The sequence below is a fragment of the Carassius auratus genome, chromosome 9, assembly GCF_003368295.1.
Source record: "Carassius auratus strain Wakin chromosome 9, ASM336829v1, whole genome shotgun sequence".
Lineage (NCBI taxonomy): Eukaryota > Metazoa > Chordata > Actinopteri > Cypriniformes > Cyprinidae > Carassius > Carassius auratus.
The window spans coordinates 1,695,907-1,720,138 of record NC_039251.1 but is presented as its reverse complement, the minus strand read 5'-3'; the positions used below and the strand labels follow the sequence as shown (position 1 = coordinate 1,720,138).

At 36.9% G+C, this 24,232-nt stretch overlaps 3 protein-coding genes across 3 annotated transcripts in view; 1 reads left to right on the top strand and 2 right to left on the bottom strand.

The window, feature by feature from the left end:
• Window positions 1–696: 696 nt before the first annotated feature.
• efhc2 (EF-hand domain (C-terminal) containing 2) lies at window positions 697–12,215 on the bottom strand. The gene is made up of 15 exons (XM_026271016.1): window positions 12,099–12,215; window positions 10,478–10,666; window positions 10,233–10,383; window positions 9,917–10,140; window positions 9,593–9,844; window positions 8,870–8,977; window positions 8,568–8,706; window positions 7,394–7,559; window positions 5,792–5,934; window positions 5,504–5,700; window positions 5,276–5,409; window positions 4,369–4,563; window positions 3,010–3,102; window positions 2,813–2,915; window positions 697–897 (listed from the first exon to the last, which is right to left on the bottom strand). The coding sequence occupies exons 1-15, from the start codon at window positions 12,138–12,140 to the stop codon at window positions 787–789; spliced, it is 2,247 nt and encodes a 748-aa protein (XP_026126801.1). The 5' UTR covers window positions 12,141–12,215; the 3' UTR covers window positions 697–786.
• Window positions 12,216–13,771: 1,556 nt separating this feature from the next.
• On the bottom strand, window positions 13,772–17,579 carry LOC113109278 (FUN14 domain-containing protein 1). Its single transcript, XM_026272904.1, has 5 exons — window positions 17,561–17,579; window positions 16,807–16,969; window positions 16,596–16,671; window positions 15,867–15,995; window positions 13,772–14,360 (listed from the first exon to the last, which is right to left on the bottom strand). The coding sequence occupies exons 1-5, from the start codon at window positions 17,577–17,579 to the stop codon at window positions 14,283–14,285; spliced, it is 465 nt and encodes a 154-aa protein (XP_026128689.1). The 3' UTR covers window positions 13,772–14,282.
• Window positions 17,580–18,582: 1,003 nt separating this feature from the next.
• LOC113108167 (lysine-specific demethylase 6A-like) overlaps window positions 18,583–24,232 on the top strand; it is a 57,126-nt gene continuing 51,476 nt past the window's right edge. Inside the window, exons 1-4 of the mRNA XM_026271015.1 lie at window positions 18,583–19,013; window positions 19,137–19,200; window positions 22,564–22,672; window positions 22,760–22,809. Coding sequence (XP_026126800.1) covers window positions 18,853–19,013; window positions 19,137–19,200; window positions 22,564–22,672; window positions 22,760–22,809 — 384 coding nt within the window. The 5' untranslated portion in view covers window positions 18,583–18,852. The remainder of the gene's footprint in view (window positions 19,014–19,136; window positions 19,201–22,563; window positions 22,673–22,759; window positions 22,810–24,232) is intronic.

Here is a 24,232-nt window from a genome sequence, read left to right as displayed (position 1 = left end):
GATAAAGTGTGTCCTCTTTCCCCATTCACTGGAGACAGGCTAAAAATAGATCCTAGATCCATCAGCCTTTGTGTTTCGGACAGAAGCCTGCTAACTCATGAGGCTAATATTTTAGTAAGTGTGAAGGCTACTTGATAATACCGGTGTGATGTAATGCACTTCTTTTGTCTTGGCCAGGAACTGAGGCCTTGATCACAAAAGCTCTGATTACAGACAAGCTCAACCTGTCTTTTTATATACAGCATCAGCATTTTTCAGTTGCATAATGTTCCAGATCAGCGCGTGAACAGCCAATGCAGGTTATAAAATGATGATGCTGAACCTTTCCTTTTTACCATGGGAAAAAATGCTCATTCCCTTTAACTTAATCATGATAAGACCTTTGGGAAATCTGAGTTTGGGTACTTTATAGCAGGCACTGCAGTTATTTTCTCTTATATGCCTTTGGCATGTTGCTGTATTATATTGACAGCTTTATCCACATAATCATGGCACATGCGCATGTCTGTCTGCCTGTATAAGAAATATGGTTTGATTTAGCGGCTCATATTTTTAACTGCTCCACTCTTAGTCCCAAGGCACATAAGGCACTTCCAAACAGCTCTCTCATTCCAGCATGTTTTTGATTTTATGTCGAATAAAAAATACACATAAACGGTATTATGACATTCATGAAGCACAGCAGAAACAACGATGTGCAACAATGTGAATTTAATCAGCGCAATACACAAAGTCGAGCAGATTTCTTGACTTTCTCATGTTATTGAGGGTCCCATCAGGCTGTTCTCAGCTGTCATTAATGTTTGTGGCGCTGCCAAAGACGTCCTCCAGAAAGAGCGAGTAGTTGATGGTTTTAACTGCAGGGTCTGCAGCGTCTCCTCTCCAGTCTGCGTCAAACTGAAAACAACGGCACGACAGGGTTTGAGAAACAGTTCACAGAGGTTCCTGGAGCACATATGTTTAACTGGCACTCTCATTTCATGTCTCTGTAAATTAAGCTGAAGCGAGACAAAGATTTATCAGGCCGGATTGACTTTAGCACATGGTAAATGTCTTGTACTTGCTATTTAAAAATGTATAACAAATGTTTAACGACTTTGCGTGGTTCAGTAAATCAGACACATAATCATCTTTTTAAAAGAATTGCTACAGATAAGAATTTTTATTGCTCAATATGTTAAGGTGACCAGATTTCTCAAATGAAACTGGGAACATATTTAGTTCAACAGTCTATATATCACTAAAATATCCGATATTATTATCTATGAATTCAAAAAGGGGGACAGTTTTGTGTGATTTGAACATGGCCAATGTAGAACTGCGATGAGTTATTGTATATCATACTCTGACATACTACTATAAATTAGTGTGATCATCTACACACACTTATGAACTGTAAAAAAACGAGTAAAGGTCCTTGCTCACTGAGTCTGAGATTTTTGGTGTGCATTTTTTTGTACTTATCGTCCAAACCTTGCACACAGTCAGATGTGTCAAAACACCTCTTAAAATGCTTGCTATGGACATGAAAAACGCAGAAAATCGAACTCGATCCAAATTTTTTATGACAGACGAACGTTTCTGAGGCAGTGTGTAAACCTAATTGACACATCGTGAGGCTGTATTTATTTTTGTAACGTATGCAAGGACCGTAACGTTTCCTCAAACTAATGTTTGTCAAAAAAGATAACTAAACCTAAAATGATTAAAAATGTTTTGTTAATTAAATAGACACAAACAAAAATTTTTGACTGAAGTACAGAAATACTAAAATGTAAACAAAAAGAAATTTAAGATAAATAGGAATATATATATATAATTTAAATTACATTTAAATATTTGAATTGAATTTAAAATGGCAAAGACACAACAAAATTACTTAAATTCTAAATAAAACTGAAAATACAAAGCTGAAGCTAATTCTAAATTTGAATAAATACTATAATATAAAGAAATCTAATATAACAATGGATATCAATGCATATTGGCTACCAAAGGGAAAAAAAATGTCCCTTGAAATCCAAGGCATCTGGTTATCCTGTCACATGTAATATTTAGCAAATATACATAGTTTTTATGCACAGAGCTTCATGTGGTTTTTATGAAACATGGCTATAGTCACTAGACTAGACCAATTAAACAGAGCGATCGATCCTTACAGATTCAGTGTGGTCTTGTGGTCTTATTCTTCTTTCTTACATACTGAGAAGTACTTGATAAATGCAGGGCAATTCACCATTGTAATGGCTGCTAGATGAGGTTCAGTGAGGGCCACGGGAAATGGCTGGAAACTGGCAAATTTAGCGGTCAATAAACCGAAATGAGCTATGAGAAACGAGCGAGCAAAGCAAAAAACAGAATCACACAGCCTGGCTTGCTTCTTATAGATCCATCTTGGAATCGCTATGAATGGTCCTCCAAGCCTTGATTACATAGAAAAGATTGCAGTGAGAAACTAATCGACCCGTGGCTCCACCTGCTGGTTTGTTAAGACCCAGCACAACTGGAAGGCGTCGCATCGCGCGAGTCAGTAAGCAGATGGTTCTGTTTAGGCTCCAAGGAGACATGCTAAATTACTGCGCTGTAATAAAAGCTCCACTTCAGAGTATTCGTTGAGTGGGTTTTTTCCAAGTTTGATTTACTTGTGATGAGGCTTGGAGGTGCTCAAAGCTTGTGGGGCCCAAAGGTTACCAGGGCCTGCACCCTGACACAAACACTCTCATGTGCATGTGGCCGCTTTAGCAAAAGACAAAGAACGACATCTCAAAATATGTGTCTGATGATAGAACAAATGGACTGCTTTTAAACTCACCTTCACAGTGACATCTGGAAGCACAGCAGGGGCAGGGTTTTCTCTCCAGTTGATACTCGATAGGAAGGCGTGATAGTCAATCTTCTCAGACTCGTCTTGAAACCTGGATGCGAACATGAGAGATGCAGAAAATAAGGATGTGTTGTGGTGAAATGTTTCTTGGATAATAAATGGGAGTTTTGCTCTGCTGACCCTACTTTTCGAGAAGGGCTTGTTGTAGGTCATCAGACAGGGGCAGTCGGAAGGCTTTAAAGATGATCTGTGCCTCTTTAGAAGAGAGGTGTCCCGATCTAGAGCATCACCATTTGAGTAGACAGAAAGAGGAATGAGTAATTCACGTCAACATATTCCATAATATATATAGAACACTAGTATTTTCACCATCTAAAAATGGTTTCAAGTCACTTATTTCTATCTTTTGCTGTCGTGTGTCAGTAGTAAATATCAGTTTACATTTCCAAACATTAATTTTGGTATTATTTGTAATAATCCAATGAGATTTTTGTTAGCACAAAGAGTCTGAAAACAGCAACATTAACATAAATCAACATACGTATAATTTATTTTTTAATTAATTTTTTTTTCCAAAATTTTTCAAAGTATTTCTTTAAATTAGGATTAACAATCTGTAATGCTACAAATGGCTTCACTTTTAAACAATGTAATGCATGCTTCCTGAATAAAAGAATTAATTTCTTTATAAAGTATTGACCCCAAACTTTTGAATGGTACATATTATAAAATACTGTTAATAAAATGTTATCATATTCAATTTTCTTGTGGAGTTCATGACGGACAGCTGCAGGCATTCCTGGTTCATTATTTTCAGAACATCGTAAAATAACGAAACTTTCCACAGGGCCACATAAACAGGACAAGCACGTTGACCTGTCGGCATTCTTCCTCATCTGTTTCTCCTGCCTGCAACATGCCACAGGTCTTCATCTGTTTCCAATGCTTCACTTGAACCGCTGGAACTAATCGCACGCCCTCAATCTAAAGCAGACTGATGGTTATTCTACCTCAGCGTGATTGTTAGTGGTCCACATCAGTGCCTGCGTGACTCTCAATAGCTGAGAACAACGGGGACTGATTTCGTGGTTCTGTATGAATGCATGTTTATATCAATGTTGATTTGATATTATATTCATTTGGTCATGTGCATATACTGCAACAGGGTGCTTACAAGCAACAGACTGAATGGACAGGAGGAAATATATATTGGGACAAAGTTAACATTCATTTATTCAGACCAAAAAAATAATAATATTGGTTTCCAAATGTAATTAAAATCTGGAAACATGTAAACCAAAACAATATTATAAAGTAAAATGTATAGTAAAAAGTAGTAAAATGTTTGATATTATTTTGGTTCTGAGGAACTGAATGCACAAAGTATGCCATTTTGAAACTAAACATAAGCAGCAAATTCTAAATGTGAAATTTGTAACACTACTCACAAATAAATCATACAAATAAATATTTGAAGTGCACAACTAATTAAATACAAGAAAATCTACTTTCAAAAGTTAGATTTGAGTTAGGTTGAGGGCTACCTGTCCCGGTCCTCATGTGTGAAGGCTCGAATCATATCTGTGAAGTTCTCAAAGTTTTTCTTCTTTAGCTGATCCTGAGCCACAGCAAGCGCGAGGTTCAAGTCCACCTCTGATTGTTCCCGCAATGAATAATTGCGACCCAGCGTTATGATCTCGTGTTCAGACAACCGAACGTCCATTTCAGCCAACAGAGTCCTGTGAAGAACACAGCCATTACAGAATGCTTGAGCACTGTCAAACTAAACAGTGTAGTGGGTACGCATATTTTGAAGCTTAGCAGCTGGTCTTTGGTTGGTCATGAGCTGGTTTAAGCTGGTTATGAGCTGGTCCTGAGCAGGAGCTAGTTGCTTAAGAACAGCACATGACCAAAGTCTCTTTAATACAAGTCATGTCACTCGCTGGCCATCTTTGAAACACCTCTTGGGCATTCAAGTGCAGCTCCCATCTCTTTGAATGGGAAAACTTCAAATTCTCCAATGAGCTTAGGATTAAATTTAATATCTGAAATCACCAAAGAAATCTGGCAGATGTTTCATAAATGTTGTCATTTTTGCTCAAATAGCCTTAAAAAAATTCTTATGCTAGATCAGCCATTTTATTTGACAATGTGTTTAATGTCACAACTATGATGTGTATGTTAGAAATCAGAATTTAATACAGTTTGTTTCTTTTACTGTGTTGTACCCAGACACAGACACCAAAAGAACTCTGAGTTTTGTCCCCAATCAGCCACAACAACTGCGAGAGGACATTTTGCAAGTCAGTTCTATTTCTGTAGTTAATTACACCCACAATAAAATCTCAAATTCAGTGAGCCTGAGCCAAAATTGCACTCAAAATAAATTATATGGCAGGCTATAACAAGGTGTTATGTACCTTTTATTTGTATTTCTGGCTGCCTTCTTACCTAAATGACTCATATGGAATGAAGCCAGTGCTGCTTGGGTCACTCGTGGTGAAGAACTGTTTTACTTTCTTCTGCTCTTCCTCACTAATGGATTTTACCTTGCTAATAATGGTGCCAATATTGGCCTTGGGGAACTAAGTAATTGAGAAACATACGTGAAGGGATTTTAATGAAGTTTCTGTGTAAAACAAATTGAATAAATTGAGACTTTGTAGATTTTTGTGCTACCTCCTCTGCATGCTGCTCCATGTAACTGAATGTAAATTCATCAGCATCCAGCAGCTGGAAGGGCTGATTGTTCAGATCCAGCCGAGCTCCCACATACAAATCCTGAGCTGTGAAATACTCAGACATCTCACTCTTAAACAGCTCCTGTCCTGGCTTCTTTACCCGACCTCTCTTTAAAAACTTACCCCCAATCACACCTTAAACACAAGAACAATGGAACAACATTAGGTATAATCTTAATCTTATGTTTTTATCTGATCTGAATGTAAAGGAACAGGAGGACAGTACCTGAGTTTCTCTGAGGAGGTTCAAAGACCGCTATGGTATCATCGCTGAGGTAGACATATATGATAAAAACACGTTCTTTGTCCACAGGACTGTCTGTAAGCATTTTCGCCACAAATCTCAACACATTGCTTACCAGACCTTGCCTAAAGTTGAGGAAAAAAAGTGTCATTTATTATCTGGCTGAGAAATGTTTTGTTACAGGAATGAATAGAATAAAAGTTTTATCATTGATTTGACATTTTAAAATCAAACTAATCATGTAGATGTTTTTGTTTTTGTTTGAGCTTAATATTTATTCTCATTGTAAAAAGTATTTATTCATACTATACCATTGGTACACTGAATAAAACATCCAAACATATAGAGTTTGATGATTTTATTTTTAAAATGGTTATTTTGAAGAGATAGTTAAAAAAATCTATCATTACTTACTCTCAAGATGTTCCCATCATGTATGACTTTATTTCTTCTTCAGAATACAAATTTGTGCACCAAATCAGCACAATAGAATGATTTATATTAAACAAATAACTTGTCCTTTTAGACTCTATTTATTATGCAATTAACAAAAGTCAAAAAGGCTTCTAACACTTGCTTGCTCTATTCTTTTTCTATTCTATCTGATTTCTGTTTTCTTATATATATATATATATATATATATTTATATATATATATATATATATATATATATATATATATATATAAACTTGCTATGTTTACTGCGTTAAGCTGACTAAGACTTATTATAGCACTTGTATATCATTGCTCTTTTGTTGATTTTAATTGCTTTCATTGTTCTAATTTGTAAGTAGCATTGGATAAAAGTGTCTGCTAAATGACTAAAAGTAAATGTAAATTTCTGAAGGATCATGTGACACTGCGGAAAAGTAATGGCTGCTGAAAATTAAGACTTGACACAGCCTCCTAGACTGAACAGACCAAACTGCATGTGACACACTTGTGCCAAGTTTTCTTGTATTCTCACTATACTAATGGACTCCCTGACTTTGCTAGAAAGTTTGAAGACCTGTTCTCTTTCCAGCTTACAGTGACTATTCTTAAAATATATAGTTCACCAGGCTGACAAGATCAGGATGGGTCTTGATTCCTGTCACTTAGCTGCTTTGAGGTTATTAGTATTTATAAAAGAGCCCTTCACTTTGAAGAGCATTCTTTTTCCCTTCAAACTCTAAGCCTGCCAATGTCTGACATTGTATTGTCCAAAGCAAATTGAGCGAGACAGTTATTTGCAGCGTGATACTGGTTCTGGGATTATATTTGGAAGCAAAACACTGCGAAAACAATGTATAATAATAAACTGACTTGAAAAAGTGTTTTACATCGGAAGTATGGTGAGATTGCGGTTGAGCTTCTGATTATTTATAAAGGGCATGTGTTCGTCCATGTGCTGTATTACAAAGAGCTGCACTAAACTGATGAAGGATGACTTTAGTAGGACAGACAAGGGTCTAATGTCTTCTAGCAAAATGATCAGAAAGCCAGTTAGAGCCTGACATGTTGTTTTGATCTAATATTAATCATTTTAATGGAAGGCAACCATATACTCTAGATGTCCTAAGGGAGATTAGCTCCACTGGTTACCTGTCTTTTTCCATAAGCTTCTTGAAATCCTTCTGTGGAGGTTTAGGCAACAAGCCCTGACAGGAGCACAGCGAATCTTCCTCAGATCCAAATCCAGTGTAGGGTGGCACCTGTCTGGGTGCTTTAGGAGGGAGCGAGGCCTGGTATGAGACAGGTGTGAAGTCCTCTGTGAAGCCACACAGGAAGAAAACCTCAAACACACACACATTTAAGCAGACATATGCATGGAAAACCGGAAGTGACGCCAGACTGGTTGCGTTTACTCATATGAATTCAATCAGCAACCTCTTAACCTCTGAGAAACGGACAAGTGCTTCATCAGAGCATGTGTCACCTCGACTCCATTAGACTCATGTGTAACTAATGCAATGATCTGTTCGGCCAGCATAACGCCGCAGCAGACAGATGCACGTGCACCCGTATTGTGTTACCACTGGCATGGAGCTCGTGTGCCTCTCATGTCCGGGCTTTTGAAGATAAAGAGGCCAGGCTGGTCATTGCTCATATCTGCTGTCCAAAAACTGAGTCACCTTGAGGTGTCAATCAGTTCTGCTCCTTTAGTCTTCTGTCGTTCATTGCGTGTTATTCCAACAGTTATTCACAGAGATGAAAGCACACTAGGGAGCATTAGGCTCTCATAGAGATGTGGGATTTACGACAGGAAGACTTTGATAATAATGAACAGCTTGTCAGACCACACAGATGCGATGTGTACAGAGAATGAGGGGTTGGGGTATGTACATTTTCTTTTCAGTTTACTACAAAAAGCAGTAGGGCATAAAGTTGCAAATGCTGTGGAGAGTTTGTCTGGAGCAATCAAAATAAACATGAGTTCACGACATAGTTCTAAAGTCACAGGTGAAACTCAATACTGACATCATGTGGCCATTAAGAGCGGGGCCAAACCCCTCCCTACAATTTTTTATAAAACCGCAAAATAATAAAAGAATCTGTTCTCCTGTTCTATTTTATACTATAAAAATACTAATAATTTAATAATAGTAAAAAACAATGATAAAAACTTTGCTCTCTTTTGCCTGGATTCAAATTGTTTTCATTTATACAAATCTATTTAACCACAAATCACGAATTTGGACATATTAATCAAATATAATGTTATCTCCTTTAAAAGCATAAATACTACTGCCTCCCTTTGAGGCGCGATGTAACTCACCAATACCATATTTAGACCGATAATACTCTTTAGTGAAGTTGTCGCAGTCACAAATTAACATCCTACGACCCCACACATTAATGACGCCTCCAATGGTCAGGTCACAGTCTTTGTAGAATTCTTCTTCTATTGCTCCAGTCTGTAAAATGTTTAGGAGACATTGACATACTAGTCCATTCAAATTTAAACAGCTGGCTACTGAACTGATTAAAAAATGTATTTATAGAAATAAACAATTGTTATGAATTTGTCACGTGTTCATAAGGGCATTGATAATGGACCAATGTTTAGTCTGTACTAACCTTGAGGCTATCCAAAATGTAGCGTCCTCCTTGTCCGACCGGTCCGAATACATTGAGGACTGTGCGGTCTGTTATTTCTCCAGGCTGGCGTTTGGGAATAGGAGCATGCTGTTTGACACAATCAAGAGGAAAATAATTGACATTTTGCAGAACCTGAAGGACAAGTGAAATTTGCCAATGGGTTCATTATTAATTTTTCACTGGGGGACTCCTGCAAAACCTTTTTAGATTACATTTAGTGAGAGGCAACAGAATGAGTGACAAGACTACATGAGAACAGAAAAAAAACTTCTTGCTTCATTATGAATTTAGACTGCAAAACAAGCAGAGAGGAAACTGAAAAGTGCTTTGGGAAGTTGGATATTCTTTCAGCCCTGTCAGTCTGGATAAAAGCTTGGCATGGTGGATGGAGAAATGTGTCCAAGCAAAAGAGTATAGAGGAACTGATAACCACTGAACTGGATTGAACAGTGACCATTTAATTTCATGTTTTTCAAAGACATTCATTGAAGTCATCACCTCTGCATTTATTTGATCAAAATACAGTAAAAACAGTAATATTGTGAAATATCATAACAATATAAAATAACGATTTAATATTTGAATAACTTTTTAAATGTGAGAGCAAAGCTGAAGAAACATTTCTTCTTATTATCAAGATATTTTAATGTAATATTTTATGTAATATTTTTTTTTTTTTTTGCAGTGCTGTCTTTTACAGACCTTGGGAAGCTTTCCCCTGTGCAGAAATTTAGGGACAGCATCTCGACCAGAGTTTGGAAGGACAACTTCGTAAATTTCCATTGTGTCATCTGCCAGGAAGTAATGCAAGATCAGCTCTCTGGGGTCTCCAAACATCCTCTCAGTATCATCCCAGTAGCAGTAGAAGCGCAGGACTTTGCGGTCATGTTCCAAAAACTGCTTCAGGGTATCTATTCTTTCATACGGCCGCAGTGGCTTCATGTTCTCCTCCATCTGTGAGAGGGAAAGAAACAGTATAACATTGAAGTATTGATATTGCTATATAGATACACGATGCTTTCTTACCTCTTGTCGATGTGTGGAATAGGGATCTGCTGGCGTGGAAGCAGGGGGGATTAGGCGCACCCCCATTTTTATCAAGAAGTTGCGTGTGAAGGGGTCACAGTCCGTAATCATAAAGGTTCTGTTATAGAACACTATTTCCTGATTGATGTTAAAATGGTGCACATTGTAGAAGCAATCATCTTTAGGAGCTGGGAGAGGAATGCGGTGCCTCCGAATCAGGGTTCCTACATTGAAGGAGAACAGATGGATTTAAACAGGATGCTTTTACTGGATTGTCGTTAATCAGGATGCTATAGATTTGATTCTGATGGTTCACCCTGTGGGATCCCACTGTTTTTGAGCTCTGGCTCCACTACTTGTATGGTGTCATCCTCCAGATAGAAGTAAATCTTGCACTTTCTAACTCTATATTTTTCTTCCCTCCTCTGAGGTACAGCTTCTTGGAAATAAGCATCAAAACACAGGACCTTTGGGTAGGAAAATAGCATGGAAAATTAGGATAATTTGCACAGCATTATAGGTAAAATGACTATATTATGTTTCCTCATAATAAGGACAAACCTGTTTGTCAAAAGCAACCCATGCAGGAGCATTGCTGCCCTCTCCCTTTGGAAAAAGTGAATACTTGGGTCTTGTGCCCTGCCCCAGGAGAAGTTCTCCTCCAATGCCTGGCTTCTCTGACCCAACCATCATGGCTACTCCATTTGAATAATCAAAATGCTGAGATTTGTGAAATTTGTCTTTTCCAAGCTGGAAAATAATGAAGAGAAAATAAAATGACACTCTAAACTGTTTTCATAATTTTATGACAGAACCTTTGTTTCTATCAATTTAACTTCATTTTATGTGTTTTTTTTGGGGGGGTGGGGGGTGGGGGGGGTTTCTTTGTCAGTAATTAATGGTTAAAAACATAGAATGAACTTCACTGCAGGTTGTGAAATTAGCAATAAATAATTTCAACGTTTTACATTTACATTTATTCATTTAGCAGACGCTTTTATCCAAAGCGACTTACAAATGAGGACAGTGGAAGCAATCAAAAACAACAAAAAGAGCAATGATATATAAGTGCTATGCAGTAAGTCTCAGTTAGGTTAACACAGTACACGTAGCATGGGCTTTTAAATAATATAATAAATAAAAAGAAAACAGATAGAATAGAAAAAGAATAAAGCAAGCTAGTGTTAGAGTGTTATATATATATATATATATATATATATATATATATATATATATATATATATATATATATATTCACACACACAATTGCACAATAAATGAAATTAAAATAGAATACAAAAAGATTAGAAAGGTAGTTAGAATTAGAATAGTGAGTGCAAAAGTTAGAGGGTCAAATAAAGATGGAAGAAATGGGTTTTAAGACGATTCTTGAAGATGGCGAAGGACTCAGCTGCTCGGATTGAGTTGGGAAGGTCATTCCACCAGAAGGGAACATTTAATTTAAAAGTCCGTAAAAGTGACTTTATGCTTCTTTGGGATGGTACAATCAAGCGAAGTCCACTTGCAGAACACAAGCTTCTAGAGGGCACATAAGTCTGAAGTAACAAATTGAGGCAAATGGGTGCAGAGCCAGTGGTAGTTTTGTAGGCAAACATCAATGCCTTGAATTTTATGCGAGCAGCTATTGGAAACCAGTCCAAATTGATAAACAGCGGTGTGACGTGTATTCTTTTTGGCTCATTAAAAATTAATCTTGCTGCCGCGTTCTGGATTAATTGTAAAGATTTGATAGAACTGGTTGGAAGACCTGCCAATAGGGCATTGCACTGTCCATTCTGGACAGAACAAGAGCTTGAACAAGGAGTTGTGCAGTATGTTCCGGAAGAAAGGGCCTGATCTTCTTGATGTTGAATAAAGCAAATCTGCAGGACCGGACAGTTTTAGCAATGTGCTCTGAGAAAGTCAGCTGTTTTAGGCAGCAATGATTAAGTTACATAAATGAACTCGCTAAATAACTAAATAGAATAGTAACGTTTGATACTACAAACACACACACACACACACACACACACACACACACTTTCAATATTTTCAGTTTTATAAGTAAATATTAGCGAACCGCTCTATAGCTAGCAATACTTAAACAGCCTTTATTCACATAAAGTTGTTTTCCCTCAACAAAGACAAAACATTTCTAAAGATCATTTTTGTTATCACTTACATTTCTATTGACTGAATTTCCAGGTAGCATTGGTAAGGCCATTATTGGTAGCAAGTAATGTCGGTTTTCTCAGAGCAGGACGAGCCCAGACTGATGAAAACTGGTCGCCAAGATAACAACTTGTTTGCAAACAGTATTGCTAGGCAACGAAACCCAGATCACGTGACAATACATTCATCGGTCTTCAGTTCAAATATGATTTCGCTTGAAAGACGTAAATCATATTTCAGGTTTATCAAAGTCCTTGCTTAGGCCAGTTTTATCATCTCTCTGTGTTTCATAACGCCTAACATGCACTGACAGACAGACTGATAGATGGATTGTACAGTGAGAAATAAATAATTTTGGACCTAAGTTACATTTGAATCTATTTCACTAATTTCATTCAAAAAGTGAAACTTGAATAATTATATTCATTAATTTCACACAGACTGATATATTTCAAATGTTTATTTCTTTTAATTTGGATGTTTATAACAGACAAATTCAGTATTTCAGAAAATTTGAATATTGTGAAAAGGTTCAATATTGAAGACACCTGGTGCCACACTCTAATCAGCTAATTAACTCAAAACACCTGCAAAGCCTTTAAATGGTCTCTCAGTCTAGTTCTATAGGCTACCCAATCATGGGGAAGACTGCTGACTTAACAGTTGTCCAAAAGACGACCATTGACACCTTGCACAAAGAGGGCAAGACACAAAAGGTCATTGCAAAAGAGGCTGGCTGTTCACAGAGCTCTGTGTCCAAGCACATTAGTAGAGAGGCAAAGGGAAGGAAAAGATGTGGGAGAAAAAATGTGAACAAGCAGTAGGGATAAGCGGACCCTGGAGAGGATTGTGAAACAAACCCCATTAAAAAATGTGGGGGAGATTCACAAAGAGTGGACTGCAGCTGGAGTCAGGGCTTCAAGAACCACTACGCACAGACGTATGCAAGACATGGGTTTCAGCTGTTGCATTCCTTGTGTCAAGCCACTCTTGAACAACAGACAGCGTCAGAAGCATCTCACTTCAAAAAGGACTGGACTGCTGCTGAGTGGTCCAAATTTATGTTCTCTGATTAAAGTACATTTTGCATTTCCTTTGGATTTCAGAGTCCCAGAGTCTGAAGGAAGAAATGAGAGGCACACAATCCAAGTTGCTTGAGGTCCAGTGATGGTTTGTGGTGCCATGTCATTTGCTGGTATTGGTCCACTGTGTTTTCTGAGGTCCAAGGTCAACAAAGCCGTATAGCAGGAAGTTATGGAGATGCAGATTTCATTTTCCAACAGGACTTGGCACCTGCACACAGTGCCACAGCTTCCAGTACCTGCTTTAAGGACCATGGTATCCCTGTTCTTAATTGGCTAGCAAACTTGCCTGACCTTAACCTCATAGAAAATCTATGGGGTATTGTGAAGAGGAAGATGCCAGACCCAACAATGCAGAAGAGCTGAAGGCCGCTATCAGAGCAACCTGGACAACATGTATACGTGTGTATATATCTTTACACGTAGTAAAAAAAAAAAAAAAATTTAAAAAAAAAATATATATATATTTATATATATTACTGCATGTAAAGAAGTCCATGCTTTTGTCTACCACAAATTATCTAAAGTTGTTTTTTTAAACCTTCGTTAAGGTTTTATTTTTTCCCCCTTGTAAAAATCAAAACAACATGAATAAACCATAAACAACCAGAAAGACATACTTTTTTTATTTTCCACAAACATGTTATTGGTGGTTGATTCTGTATATTTAAAAAAAAAGAAAACACAAAGAAAGTAAAACACTCAAAAAAACAATACATGCTTCTGGACAAGTAAATATCACGGACATTATCCAACTAACTCTAATAATGTATTGTCAAAAACAAAGCACAGTAAGAAACACTTTAGTTGTATAACAAACCTCATGTTGATGTCTTATTAAGAGTATACAAAATAAAATAAAAAAATAACAAAACCACACCTACAATTTTCTTTAAAGTTATTGGCACAATATATCTCTTCATCAGGATGATTAAGCTATGTACAGTTAATCAGCATTGTAGAGGAATATATTTAGAACAACAGTTCAGCAAATGTCCATTGCACTGCTTCAGACAATACATCAAGTTCCAGTGTTGTATTGCTGTGACACCGACATAAGGGAAAATATTAATGTGCAAACTACTTGGTAATACAGTAGATCCATGTTTCATTTAGGATGCAAGGCCCAGCAGAAATCCTCCAACAAATCCACCTGAGATAACAATATTCCTCTTCACAAATTCTGTCGACTGGAAGAAAAAGACACCATTTACATTTACATTTAGAATGTAGGATAAGTAACAGCCAGGGGTGGTAAAAGTATTCCAAAGTTATACTCAAGTAAAAGTAGAAAGTCCTCCATTCAAACATCACTTGAGTAAAAGTACAAAAGTATTAAGATTTAAAACATACTTAAGTACCGGAAGTAAAAAGTAAATATTCAAATTAATTATAAATATCAATAATTAAGCAGATCAGTTGTTTTGGGAGTGATATGCAGTGTTTTAATTGAACAAATGATGAGATTAGATACTTTAGAATTTTTTAGATTTACAATCAAAAGAGACAATGAAGAACTTTATCGCAGATTGAACTTTCAATAGACATGTTCCATAACATCATAGCTGCATCAAACAGAAGATGTGCAAGATACAAGGTAAGACTGTTTTAGAAGAACAATGAGGAAGAACCACCTCTTTAAAGAGTTAGTTCTCCCAAAAATGAAAATTCTGTCATTCGCATTTTAGGGGCTAAATATGACGTTATTGGTATTGTCGCTTCGACCTGTGGACATGAAAAACAACCACAACTTAGTGTTGCCACATCCGTGGTTGTTTTCCATGTCCACCGGTCGAAGAAACCCCAATCCCAATAACTTGATATTTCGCGCCTAAAATGTGACTTTTACCAAGGCAACCCTTCCAATAAATGTATATTTTAACCCCGGGAACCAATTTTTATCGGGGAACCTCTTGGAATTGCGTTTTTGGGCTAGTTTTTGACTAGTTTTGAGAAGAAACTGGTCAGGATTTGTTGTGAAAACCTGGCAACCCTGATCTGAACGCATGTGCTGGAAATATATACTACTAATTACAGGAGAGTTACTGATGAGATGAGCATGAGATGAGCATGAAAATCGCATTCGACACAGCCCTACTGAAATTTCATTCACCCGTGGCAGGCAAAGAAGACATTTCAGCCAATAAGAATCTCCCTTGACTTCAGTGAATTTAAACATATCCTTGAGATATGGCCATGGGTGATCCCTGTCGGGAATCTCGGGATCATTGCGGGCAGCAAGAGCTGCACTTTCACCTATTTTAGCGGTCATCTTCCACCTCGAACTAACTGCTGCGTGAGCGTATGTTGGCAAAGAACTCGCGCATTCTTTTTTTCAAAAGAAAACCAAATTTTTAATTGGTTTGTAAAATCAGTGTAATAAATACTTGAAGCGGGCATGGGGAAATGTATCAGAGTAAAAAGTAAACTTTGTCTTTAATAAAGTAGTGGAGTAAAAGTGAAAGTAGATGGAAATAAAACATACTCAAGTAAAGTACAGATCTCCGAAAAAAAATACTTAAGTAATGTAGCAAAGTATTTTTACTTCGTTACTTACCACCACTGGAACAGCTTTCTAAAGTTTTACATGCCCACACTAAATAATAATAGAAAATGCTTTATTGAAATTTGGGAGCTCAAACTAGCTAGTAGATTGGTATACGATGGTTATAACGGATGCAAGAAAGAATACCCACTTCTTCTATAAAGGAACTGAGCTCAGGGGCTGCTTTGTTTGCCTTTTTCTTCAGATGCTTTTTTGCTTTATTGACATCCTTTTCCACTTTCTTCCAGTCAACCTGCACATAGCCACTGTGGTTGGCAATCTGAAATGAGAAAAATAAGATTTGTTTTCCTCTCTTAACATGACATAGAAGCATAACAAACCCTTAAAGGAGTAGTTCACTTAAAAATGAAAATTTCCTGAAAATCTACTTACCCTCAGGCCATCCAATGAATTTGACAAACAATCACTGGAACAGATTTAAATAATTTTAGCATGACATCACTTGCTTACCAGTAGATTCTCTGCAGTGAATGGGTGCCGTCAGAATGAAAAAGCAATATAATGGATAGAGGCCTTGTATTTTAGCCAGAAGGAACTGTTTGAAGTTAAAAATGAATTAATGATGTATTTGTTTATTACAAATGCACAGATTTTTGTTTAAATTCATAAAATGTTTATGATGAGCCAAAGTTGTGTTTTATTGTTATTATTGTGATGTTTTTATCAGCTGTTTGAACTCTCACTCTGATGGCACCCAACAGCAGAGGATCCACTGGTGAGCAACGATGTAATGCTATATTTCACATCTACATGAAACACATGTACAGTACATGAATGAATGACCTGAGAGGGAGTAAACATTTGGCACATTTTCATTTTTGAGTATTGGCTACGACATAAGCATTTTAATAATCCGTACTTGTAGCAAAAGAAATCCTCCTCCAACAGCAGTAGCCACAATTTTTCCAACTCTCTGAAAAAGATAACCAGTACACCTGGAGGACAAAGTAATTTTGGATTTATTAGTATGGATTATTTCATACATGTAGAATAGAATACTGACATTGGGGGGTCAAATATCACAGCACATAGGAAATAGCATTGGTTTCTTAATCTGTATTAAGACTAACCATCCTGTCACTCCACCCATCATGATCTGTGAAGCCACAGAGTACTTTTCTGCAATGGGTCCTGTACTGTTCCCAAAAACAAGACTCCACCACTGATGCCTCCTGGCATAATCTGTGATATTAACCACCTCATATAATTCATCTTCACTCTCTGCATCTACATCTGAAAACAAAAGGAACTGTTATACAATAAGTAAGTTAATAGTATTTCTACACCGTCCAAAATCACAGCATGGACGCAAGTGAAAATACACCCTTATATAATTTATTTGGTTGTTTTGCATGGGTAAACAATTGGCATACATATTATTCGAATATTTCCACCGAATAACCAACTGTAGGTCCAAAACCTGTTTTACATTATTTAATATTTTAGATGAACCCCTTTATGATCTGATTTAAAAACAAAGAAAGTTAAGAAACAGCACGAACCTTATGTATTTTAACACTGATAATGTCACCAACCATCGCACCTTACCCTGAAATATCAAACCTGAGAACAAGGCACTATTTTTAATGTATTCAGCGACATGCAGCTACTAAGACATGATTTAGAATTAAAACTGTATGAGTGGATTTTCAGAGAGATTTATCCAAATGATATCTGTACAGTCTGCATAATAATAATCGATCACTTGCAGCTCTACTATATTGCAAACTCTTGGAATCTCGTTGCATATAAGCTATAGAGATAAATAAACAGGTTGTCAATCATTAAAGGCTCTTCAAATGTTTAGTTGGACAATTTATTTACCTTCACCGCGATCCGCCATTTTATGAGGCTCCATTCACACAGTGCTCCAAGCCGCTGCAGCGCTACGCACAATCCTGCGTAATTTACGTGCGATCACTGTCCACGGACCGCTACGGTCGCTTATATGCGTTATTCACAAAATACTCTGCTAATTATTTCGAGTGTACTTTTACATTTTAATATATGGTTTACTTACAGTATCAGAGATCTTTTAAACCTACTGTCTGAAGCTGGCTTAATTTAAGAAACACTGTATTATTTGTATAATAATAACACTCAAGCAAGGGAGTAAAAATAAGATAAATAATTAGTTCTTTCTTTTCTTTTTTTACTTTCTTGCTTAGTATATTGAAGGATGCTGAGATATATCTTAATAACTCTTAAGAGAATAGTGAAAGAAAGAAAGAAAAGATAGGATAATATAAAATAGGGTAGAGCATGATAGGATAGGATTATTTTGTATGTGATATGATAGAATAGTAGGATATTTATTATCTGAAATTTAGGAATTACACCATTGGACAAATACAAAACTGATAACTAACAATAACATAAAATACAGTACGGAACAGTGCAACTCACTAACATACAATAATAAAAAATTACAGAACCCTGAGTGGAATTGTATGTACATTAGAAGGAAAGAAAGAAAAAATAATGCAACCAAATATTCCACATTTGGAACATAATCTGGAGTAATGAAAATCATACTAGCTCATGTAACAAACTGCCTAATAACTGTAGAATTCAGGCACCGTTTTCCTCAAATCCTCAAAACCCTGAGTTCTCAAACAGACAGATGCTTGAGCCACTAATGCGTTTTATGTTGGTGTTACGTAATCATAATAAATCCAGGTGAGCCAATGGCAACGGGCGAAGATGCGGCGTAAAGTTGAGGGGTTTGTTATTTACCCTCCCCCTTGAAAGTTTATACGAAAAAAGGGATCCCGAGACAAGGCCGATCACGTGGTCTCCACCGAGAGCAGCCATTGGCCAGAACCTCAGAGGAGGCGGTCCGACGGCGGCGGCGTGGGCTCGCTTGAGTGACACAATTATAACAAGTTTGAGCTGGCGACTAGGGGGAAGTTTGAGATATTACTAAATAACAATTTGCTGTTAAATCCCGCATTGCTCGTTCTGCATGCATTTTGGTGTACCTGCGACTCGTTCATGTCGAGGACAATGTGAAAAAGGGGGAAATTATTTTCCGTCTATTCTTTTTTTGCGTTCAGATCTACGCAAAAAGGTGCTCGGCTTGCGGTGCGTAAATATTTTCGCTGGTGTTTTTGTCTATGAAATCGTGCGGAGTGTCAGTGGCCGCTGTAGCTAGCGCTGCTGCTGCTGCTGCTGGTGATGAGGAAAAGAAAATGGCGGCGGGAAAAGCGAGTGAAACCGAGGAGGACTTTCCGAAGCTTACGCCGCAAGAGAAGGAGCGCTTAGCCAGCGTGGACAGGTCAGTTAAAGCCCCTTTACCTGCACCGAGAACCCTCCGTGCATTTTTACGAGCCTTCCCCGCATGTTAAAGCGGTGCAAATGAAAGTAACACGGAACCGCCTGTGTTGTCTTCTGTTTGCAGCACACTGTTTGGATTTCAGAGGCTTCATGAAGATGGCGCCAGAACGAAGGCCTTGCTGTTAAAGGTATGAGTATATGACAGTGATGGAGGTCTGGAGACAGATAGACAAATAACTGCAAATCATATAACATGCGTGATACAACATAGTATGCAATGACACTCAAGTAACGTTAGGTCTGTGTAGACATAAATATATACTTTATTAATCAGCTGCAATACAGTCAGTATAATGCACAGAGACAACTATTGCATTGTACAGAATAATGTAGTGTGCGTGACACTTTTATAATGCTGTAAACAGATGCATACTTTCTATAAAATGCAAAAAGACGCACAGTATTAAATTCAGATTGTACTATACTTCAAATGATATATTAAAAGTTGCATATAGTCCGTCCAACTTCATCCGCATACACAAATCACTCACGTAAAGCAATAAATAGGTCATCTGAGTGATTGTTTATCGTTGTATATTTAAATTTATATTGTCGCCCAGCTCTAATATGCTAAATGCGACTGCACGGATATATTAGTTAAATCTTCATGATTTTAACTGCTTTCTGCCTTGAGTTTCGTGAAAAGTGCTACGCAATTGAAACTGGCACAATGCATGTCAATGATGGGGATCTGTAGATGCTCTGCAGTGATTATTTTAAATATTAATCGGTTTTGAAAACAGCATGTAAACAGCAGTCATTTTTGTTAAGTAAAGCTATTTTGTATAAAGCCATGTTCGCCTGTTATGACCCCATCGTCAGTGCGGCTCTGTAATGAAGAGTTGAGGGTGTTGTTTTTATTCCTTTGCCACCGTTTGAGTATCAGTTTAGCAGTCTAAGGTTGCTTGTTTTAATGAATTATCTTAAATCTAAAGAAACGTGTTTTATCTTTTAATTGAGCCAGAAGGTGCATCTGTCGTATGATGGTGATAAACAATCTCAGTAGTGTTTAAGTTTAGCTAAGTTAGCCGAGCTGTTCATACTCGGTTAGGCCAAAGTTGTGAATTATTGAACTTATTTTGCTGATCTTAGACCAGACTGTAGGCTGTTTTCGGTTTTCAAGATGAACTGGGAAGGTTAAAGCTCTGATCTCAGTGGTTTACAAGGCAGAAAGGCTACATATTAGCTGGGTAGCATGATGCTAACCAATGTAATTGCATGTGAGGAGTCATTTGAACGCAACTGGGCTCTTTTCATTCTTCTCAACACCTAGGCGTTCAGTAAATCAGTAATCAAGTTATTTACGAGAACTCGTGTGAGGTTTAACATTTAATTTAGCAGATTCGAGTACTTCTGAAGGGGTTTGTCATTATGGCCGAGCAAGTTGACTTTGTCAGGTTGCCTTTGCAAGCAGCATTTGTTGCAGTACGTCAGCGCTGGATATTTTGTCACTTGATTATTTTTTTTAAGGTACATTTGTTTTTATTAATACTTATGTTGTTTATAGGAAAAGCATATAATTGTGTTTTTCAAAAAATTAATTGTTCTTTTGTAGGACCCATGAAATAAATACATTTGAACTGTAGTAAAGTGAACAAAAAAAAAAGATTAAGAAGTTCATGTACCTGGGGAAGTGTTTTTTTTTTTTTTTAATCTAAAGAATAAATGTAAGCTTGTAGACAAAACTATCCTGAAAAACAATTATATGAATAGCTTAGAATTATTGTTCATAGACATCAATTTGCCACAAGAAATGCCATAAATAATTGATGCGTCTTAAAAATAGTGAATGTTCATACAAAAAATGCTAACTATAATAGTAATTATAGGCAGTAGAGATAGACAGGTGGAATGCTTAATGAGCCAGACATTGTGAAGCTGTGGTGGCTCTTACAAGAAAGGGATGATTCATTTAGAAATAGACCTGCGCATCCCTCAGCGGAGCGCTCATTGCTGTTGTGCTGCGCTGCTTGCTGTCTGTCTGCCGCTGTGCTACTCTTCCCACAAGCTAGCCATGTCTGTCAAAATGTTCAGTGTCCCAGATACAGCCAGCACCTCTTTAAAGACCTTTGAACACTGCGGTTAAATGAGCATTTCATTTTAGTTTAACTATAACGTGTATTCATGGGTTTAGCACTGACTGTACTGAAGTTATTTTGGTTCCTAGATATGGTCTAAAGAGAAAATGTTCATGCAAGATATTTTGCAGTATGTTTTATTTAAATGAAAAGGCACTTATTTAAAAAGTTCTCACATAGATTTTTTTTTTTCTAAACAAGGATCAGTTATTCAATATGTGAAAGTTTGCATTGGTCAGTCTGAATGTTTAACTTTTTCAATTTCATATTCTGTTGCCTAATGCATGTTTTAGCAGTTTAAAACACCAAGTTAAATATTCCAAAACGCATAGACAACAAAACCGAATGAAAACCTCAGTGTTCTGAACTTCTTGTGTCAAGGGACATAACCAGTGTTGTTTAACCTTTTTTTATGACCTTCAGTTCTGTTCAACTCGGGTGACCTTGTAGGTGTATCAGAGCTTTAAAGGGTACTGACGGGACAAGTAAAGAAGTCTACTGGTTGTATATTGGGTGCTGCATTTAGTATAGTTACAGTGATGGGTCCTGAAGTACTTGAGTGTTGCTTCAGTGTCTCTAACATTCTACTAAAGCAGTTAAAAAGATCTTTAATTGTGCATTAGTGTGGCATTTGCCACATTTAATTTGTGGTTAACATAGATGGTCTATCTTGTGTTAGATGTAAATGTAACATGCAACATGTTTTATAAAGCAAGTAAGTGAACTTTAATGTTGAAGTTTCAAAATGCACTCATTTCCCACATATAGACTACAGTATAGGATTTATTTAATGCGTATATTTTATGTCTGTTATTTTCAGAAGGGCTGAATTTATTTGATGGAAAATACATTTGTTATAACAATCAGTGCTCGAAACCGTTGAGCTTCTCAGTATTATTGTGGAAAAACTATTTTTTTCCCCAGGATTTTCTGATGCATAGATAGTTTAAAACAACAACATTTATTTGAAATAAAAATTGTTCGTGATGTTGTACTAGTCCTTGCTGTCACTTTTTGTCAATTGAATGTGTCCTTGCTAAATGAAAGTATTAATTTCAAGGAAATTTGACCTCCAAACTTTTAGCATGTGGCTGCTGTTTAATTAGGCAAAAAGTTTTAGAATTCAGACTTTAGGGTAATATTTCATAATGCTTGGTGAGTGCTGAGATGCATGATTTCTATACATTAGAAAAACGAATATCTCTTTGCATTATCTATCTTCACCTCTGTATTTTATGGTAAATATGACAATAGTAATTAATTGATTGAATTAAATGGTAGTTGATTGAGAAAATTATAAAACAGTTACAATTGGTTTGTCCTGGAAAATGTTTTACCAAGTTCAAGACAAACTGGTTTATTTCTCCAGGTGGTCTTACTGACTTTTGTTCACATTTACTGTTTGCTTCTCAGGCTGTTCGCTGCTATGACGTCTACATCTTAAAAGCTGAAGGGAAAGTGGAGCCAGAGGTGTTTTGCCAGTTAGGTCACTTCAACCTTTTACTGGAAGATTATCCTAAAGGTGAGTTCTGACTAAAGGAATATTTCTTTTATTGTCATTGAAAATATCACAATTAGTCTTAACACGTTTCTTTTGTTTTCTTTTCAGCATTATCTGCATACCAGAAATACTACAGTTTACAGTCAGACTACTGGAAGGTGAGCAGGGCCGGAGTGGGACTCATTTGCAGCCCTGGAGCTTCATACCTTAGACTGGCCCACTTTAGTTCACGACTGACTATAGGCTTATTTAAATAATGTAATTATAGGCCTACATCTGCAATAGTGAACTGTTGTTCCTTACAGCCTTAAATCATTGTATTTTTGCTTGCATATCTTCATCAACCGACAATTATTATTATTTTTTTTAGAAAGGTGCCTTTGTCGGAGTAGTCAGAAGATAATAACGTCATCATTAGGGTTGCCAATTAACTTCAGAAATGGAAAATAAGGGACAGTTTTGATTATTTATTAGAAAATAAGGGAAGCTCAAAATATTTTGTAGTATACCATAATGTGTGCCTAAAAAGTTCTCAGAAATAATCACATTTTTTTTGTTTAAACTTTTTACATACAATTATTCTAAAAATAATTTTGTCAAAAAAAGTAATCGGCCTGAGTAAATTGTGCCATTACAGAATAGTCTCTGCATACTGCAAATACTGTGAAAGTGCATACATACAAATGGCATTGAAATGTTAAAATCATAACTAAACATCAGTCAATAAAGCATTTTTTTGAATGACACTTACATTTTTTAACAACAATTTTATTTCAACCATATAGCCTATGAATGAATTAAAATTTATATTTTTCACTCAAAGAAAACTTGTGGAATGTGGGCTACTTCTGGTCCTTGGATTTGTACTTTTCCAATTGGCTAGAAGTTGATTTAGCCTATTTTGTTTTCTCCATTCAACAGAATTGACTTACAAAAGTGAGAGGCATCTTCCCTCTGGTAGATTGAGTGTTTTGATTGGATATTGGCCCATGATCAATAAGTTTTTTGCATTCCCAAACTGATTTGGCTAATTCAAAACGCGTATAGTGAAATGGAATTGCCGTTAGCATGAGTCCCGCTCGCTGTGAAGCGGGAGCAGACGACAGAGGATTGATTGCTTGCAAATATGGGACAGACTGCATTCTGTAGGCTACAGCTTTTATACGAGACGATACCGTATTATACGGAATGGCTGGCAACCCTGTGAGTGTGCCTGTGAGAATATAATAAACAAAAAGAGCAGGGTCGGGACTGCTGTCAGTGTAGGCAGTCTAGGACAACAGACCGCCCCTACAGGAATTCTCCTGGTCCTCCCGATTAGCCAATCCAGGCCTGAAGGTGAGGGATGCTTGATTCTCAGTGGTTGTGCACTTGCACAGTTTACACTACCAATGTGTAGGAAGTGTTAAATACAGATGTTAACAGTGTCCGGTGTGTTTTGGGAATTCATTGTGACAGGATCAGGCCCACTTTTGGAGGTATTTGTAGATGCATGTGGTAACATTTCATTTGTCTAATGCAGTGGTGCCCAATCTAGTTCCTAGAGATCAGCTCCACCCTGATCAAACACAACTGAACCAG

Coding starts and splice junctions, on each gene's coding strand:
- LOC113109278 (XM_026272904.1), bottom strand. Junction 16,672..16,806: donor ATGGGTGGAGTGACAGGATG/GTTAGTCTTAAT, acceptor TTTGTCCTCCAG/GTGTACTGGTTATCTTTTTC. Junction 14,361..15,866: donor TCAGTTCCTTTATAGAAGAA/GTGGGTATTCTT, acceptor TTTTTCTTCCAG/TCGACAGAATTTGTGAAGAG.
- efhc2 (XM_026271016.1), bottom strand. CDS start 12,140: ATGGCCTTACCAATGCTACCTGGAAATTCAGTCAATAGAAAT. Junction 5,701..5,791: donor ACCTCCTCAGAGAAACTCAG/GTACTGTCCTCC, acceptor CTTGTGTTTAAG/GTGTGATTGGGGGTAAGTTT. Junction 3,103..4,368: donor ACACATGAGGACCGGGACAG/GTAGCCCTCAAC, acceptor GTGATGCTCTAG/ATCGGGACACCTCTCTTCTA.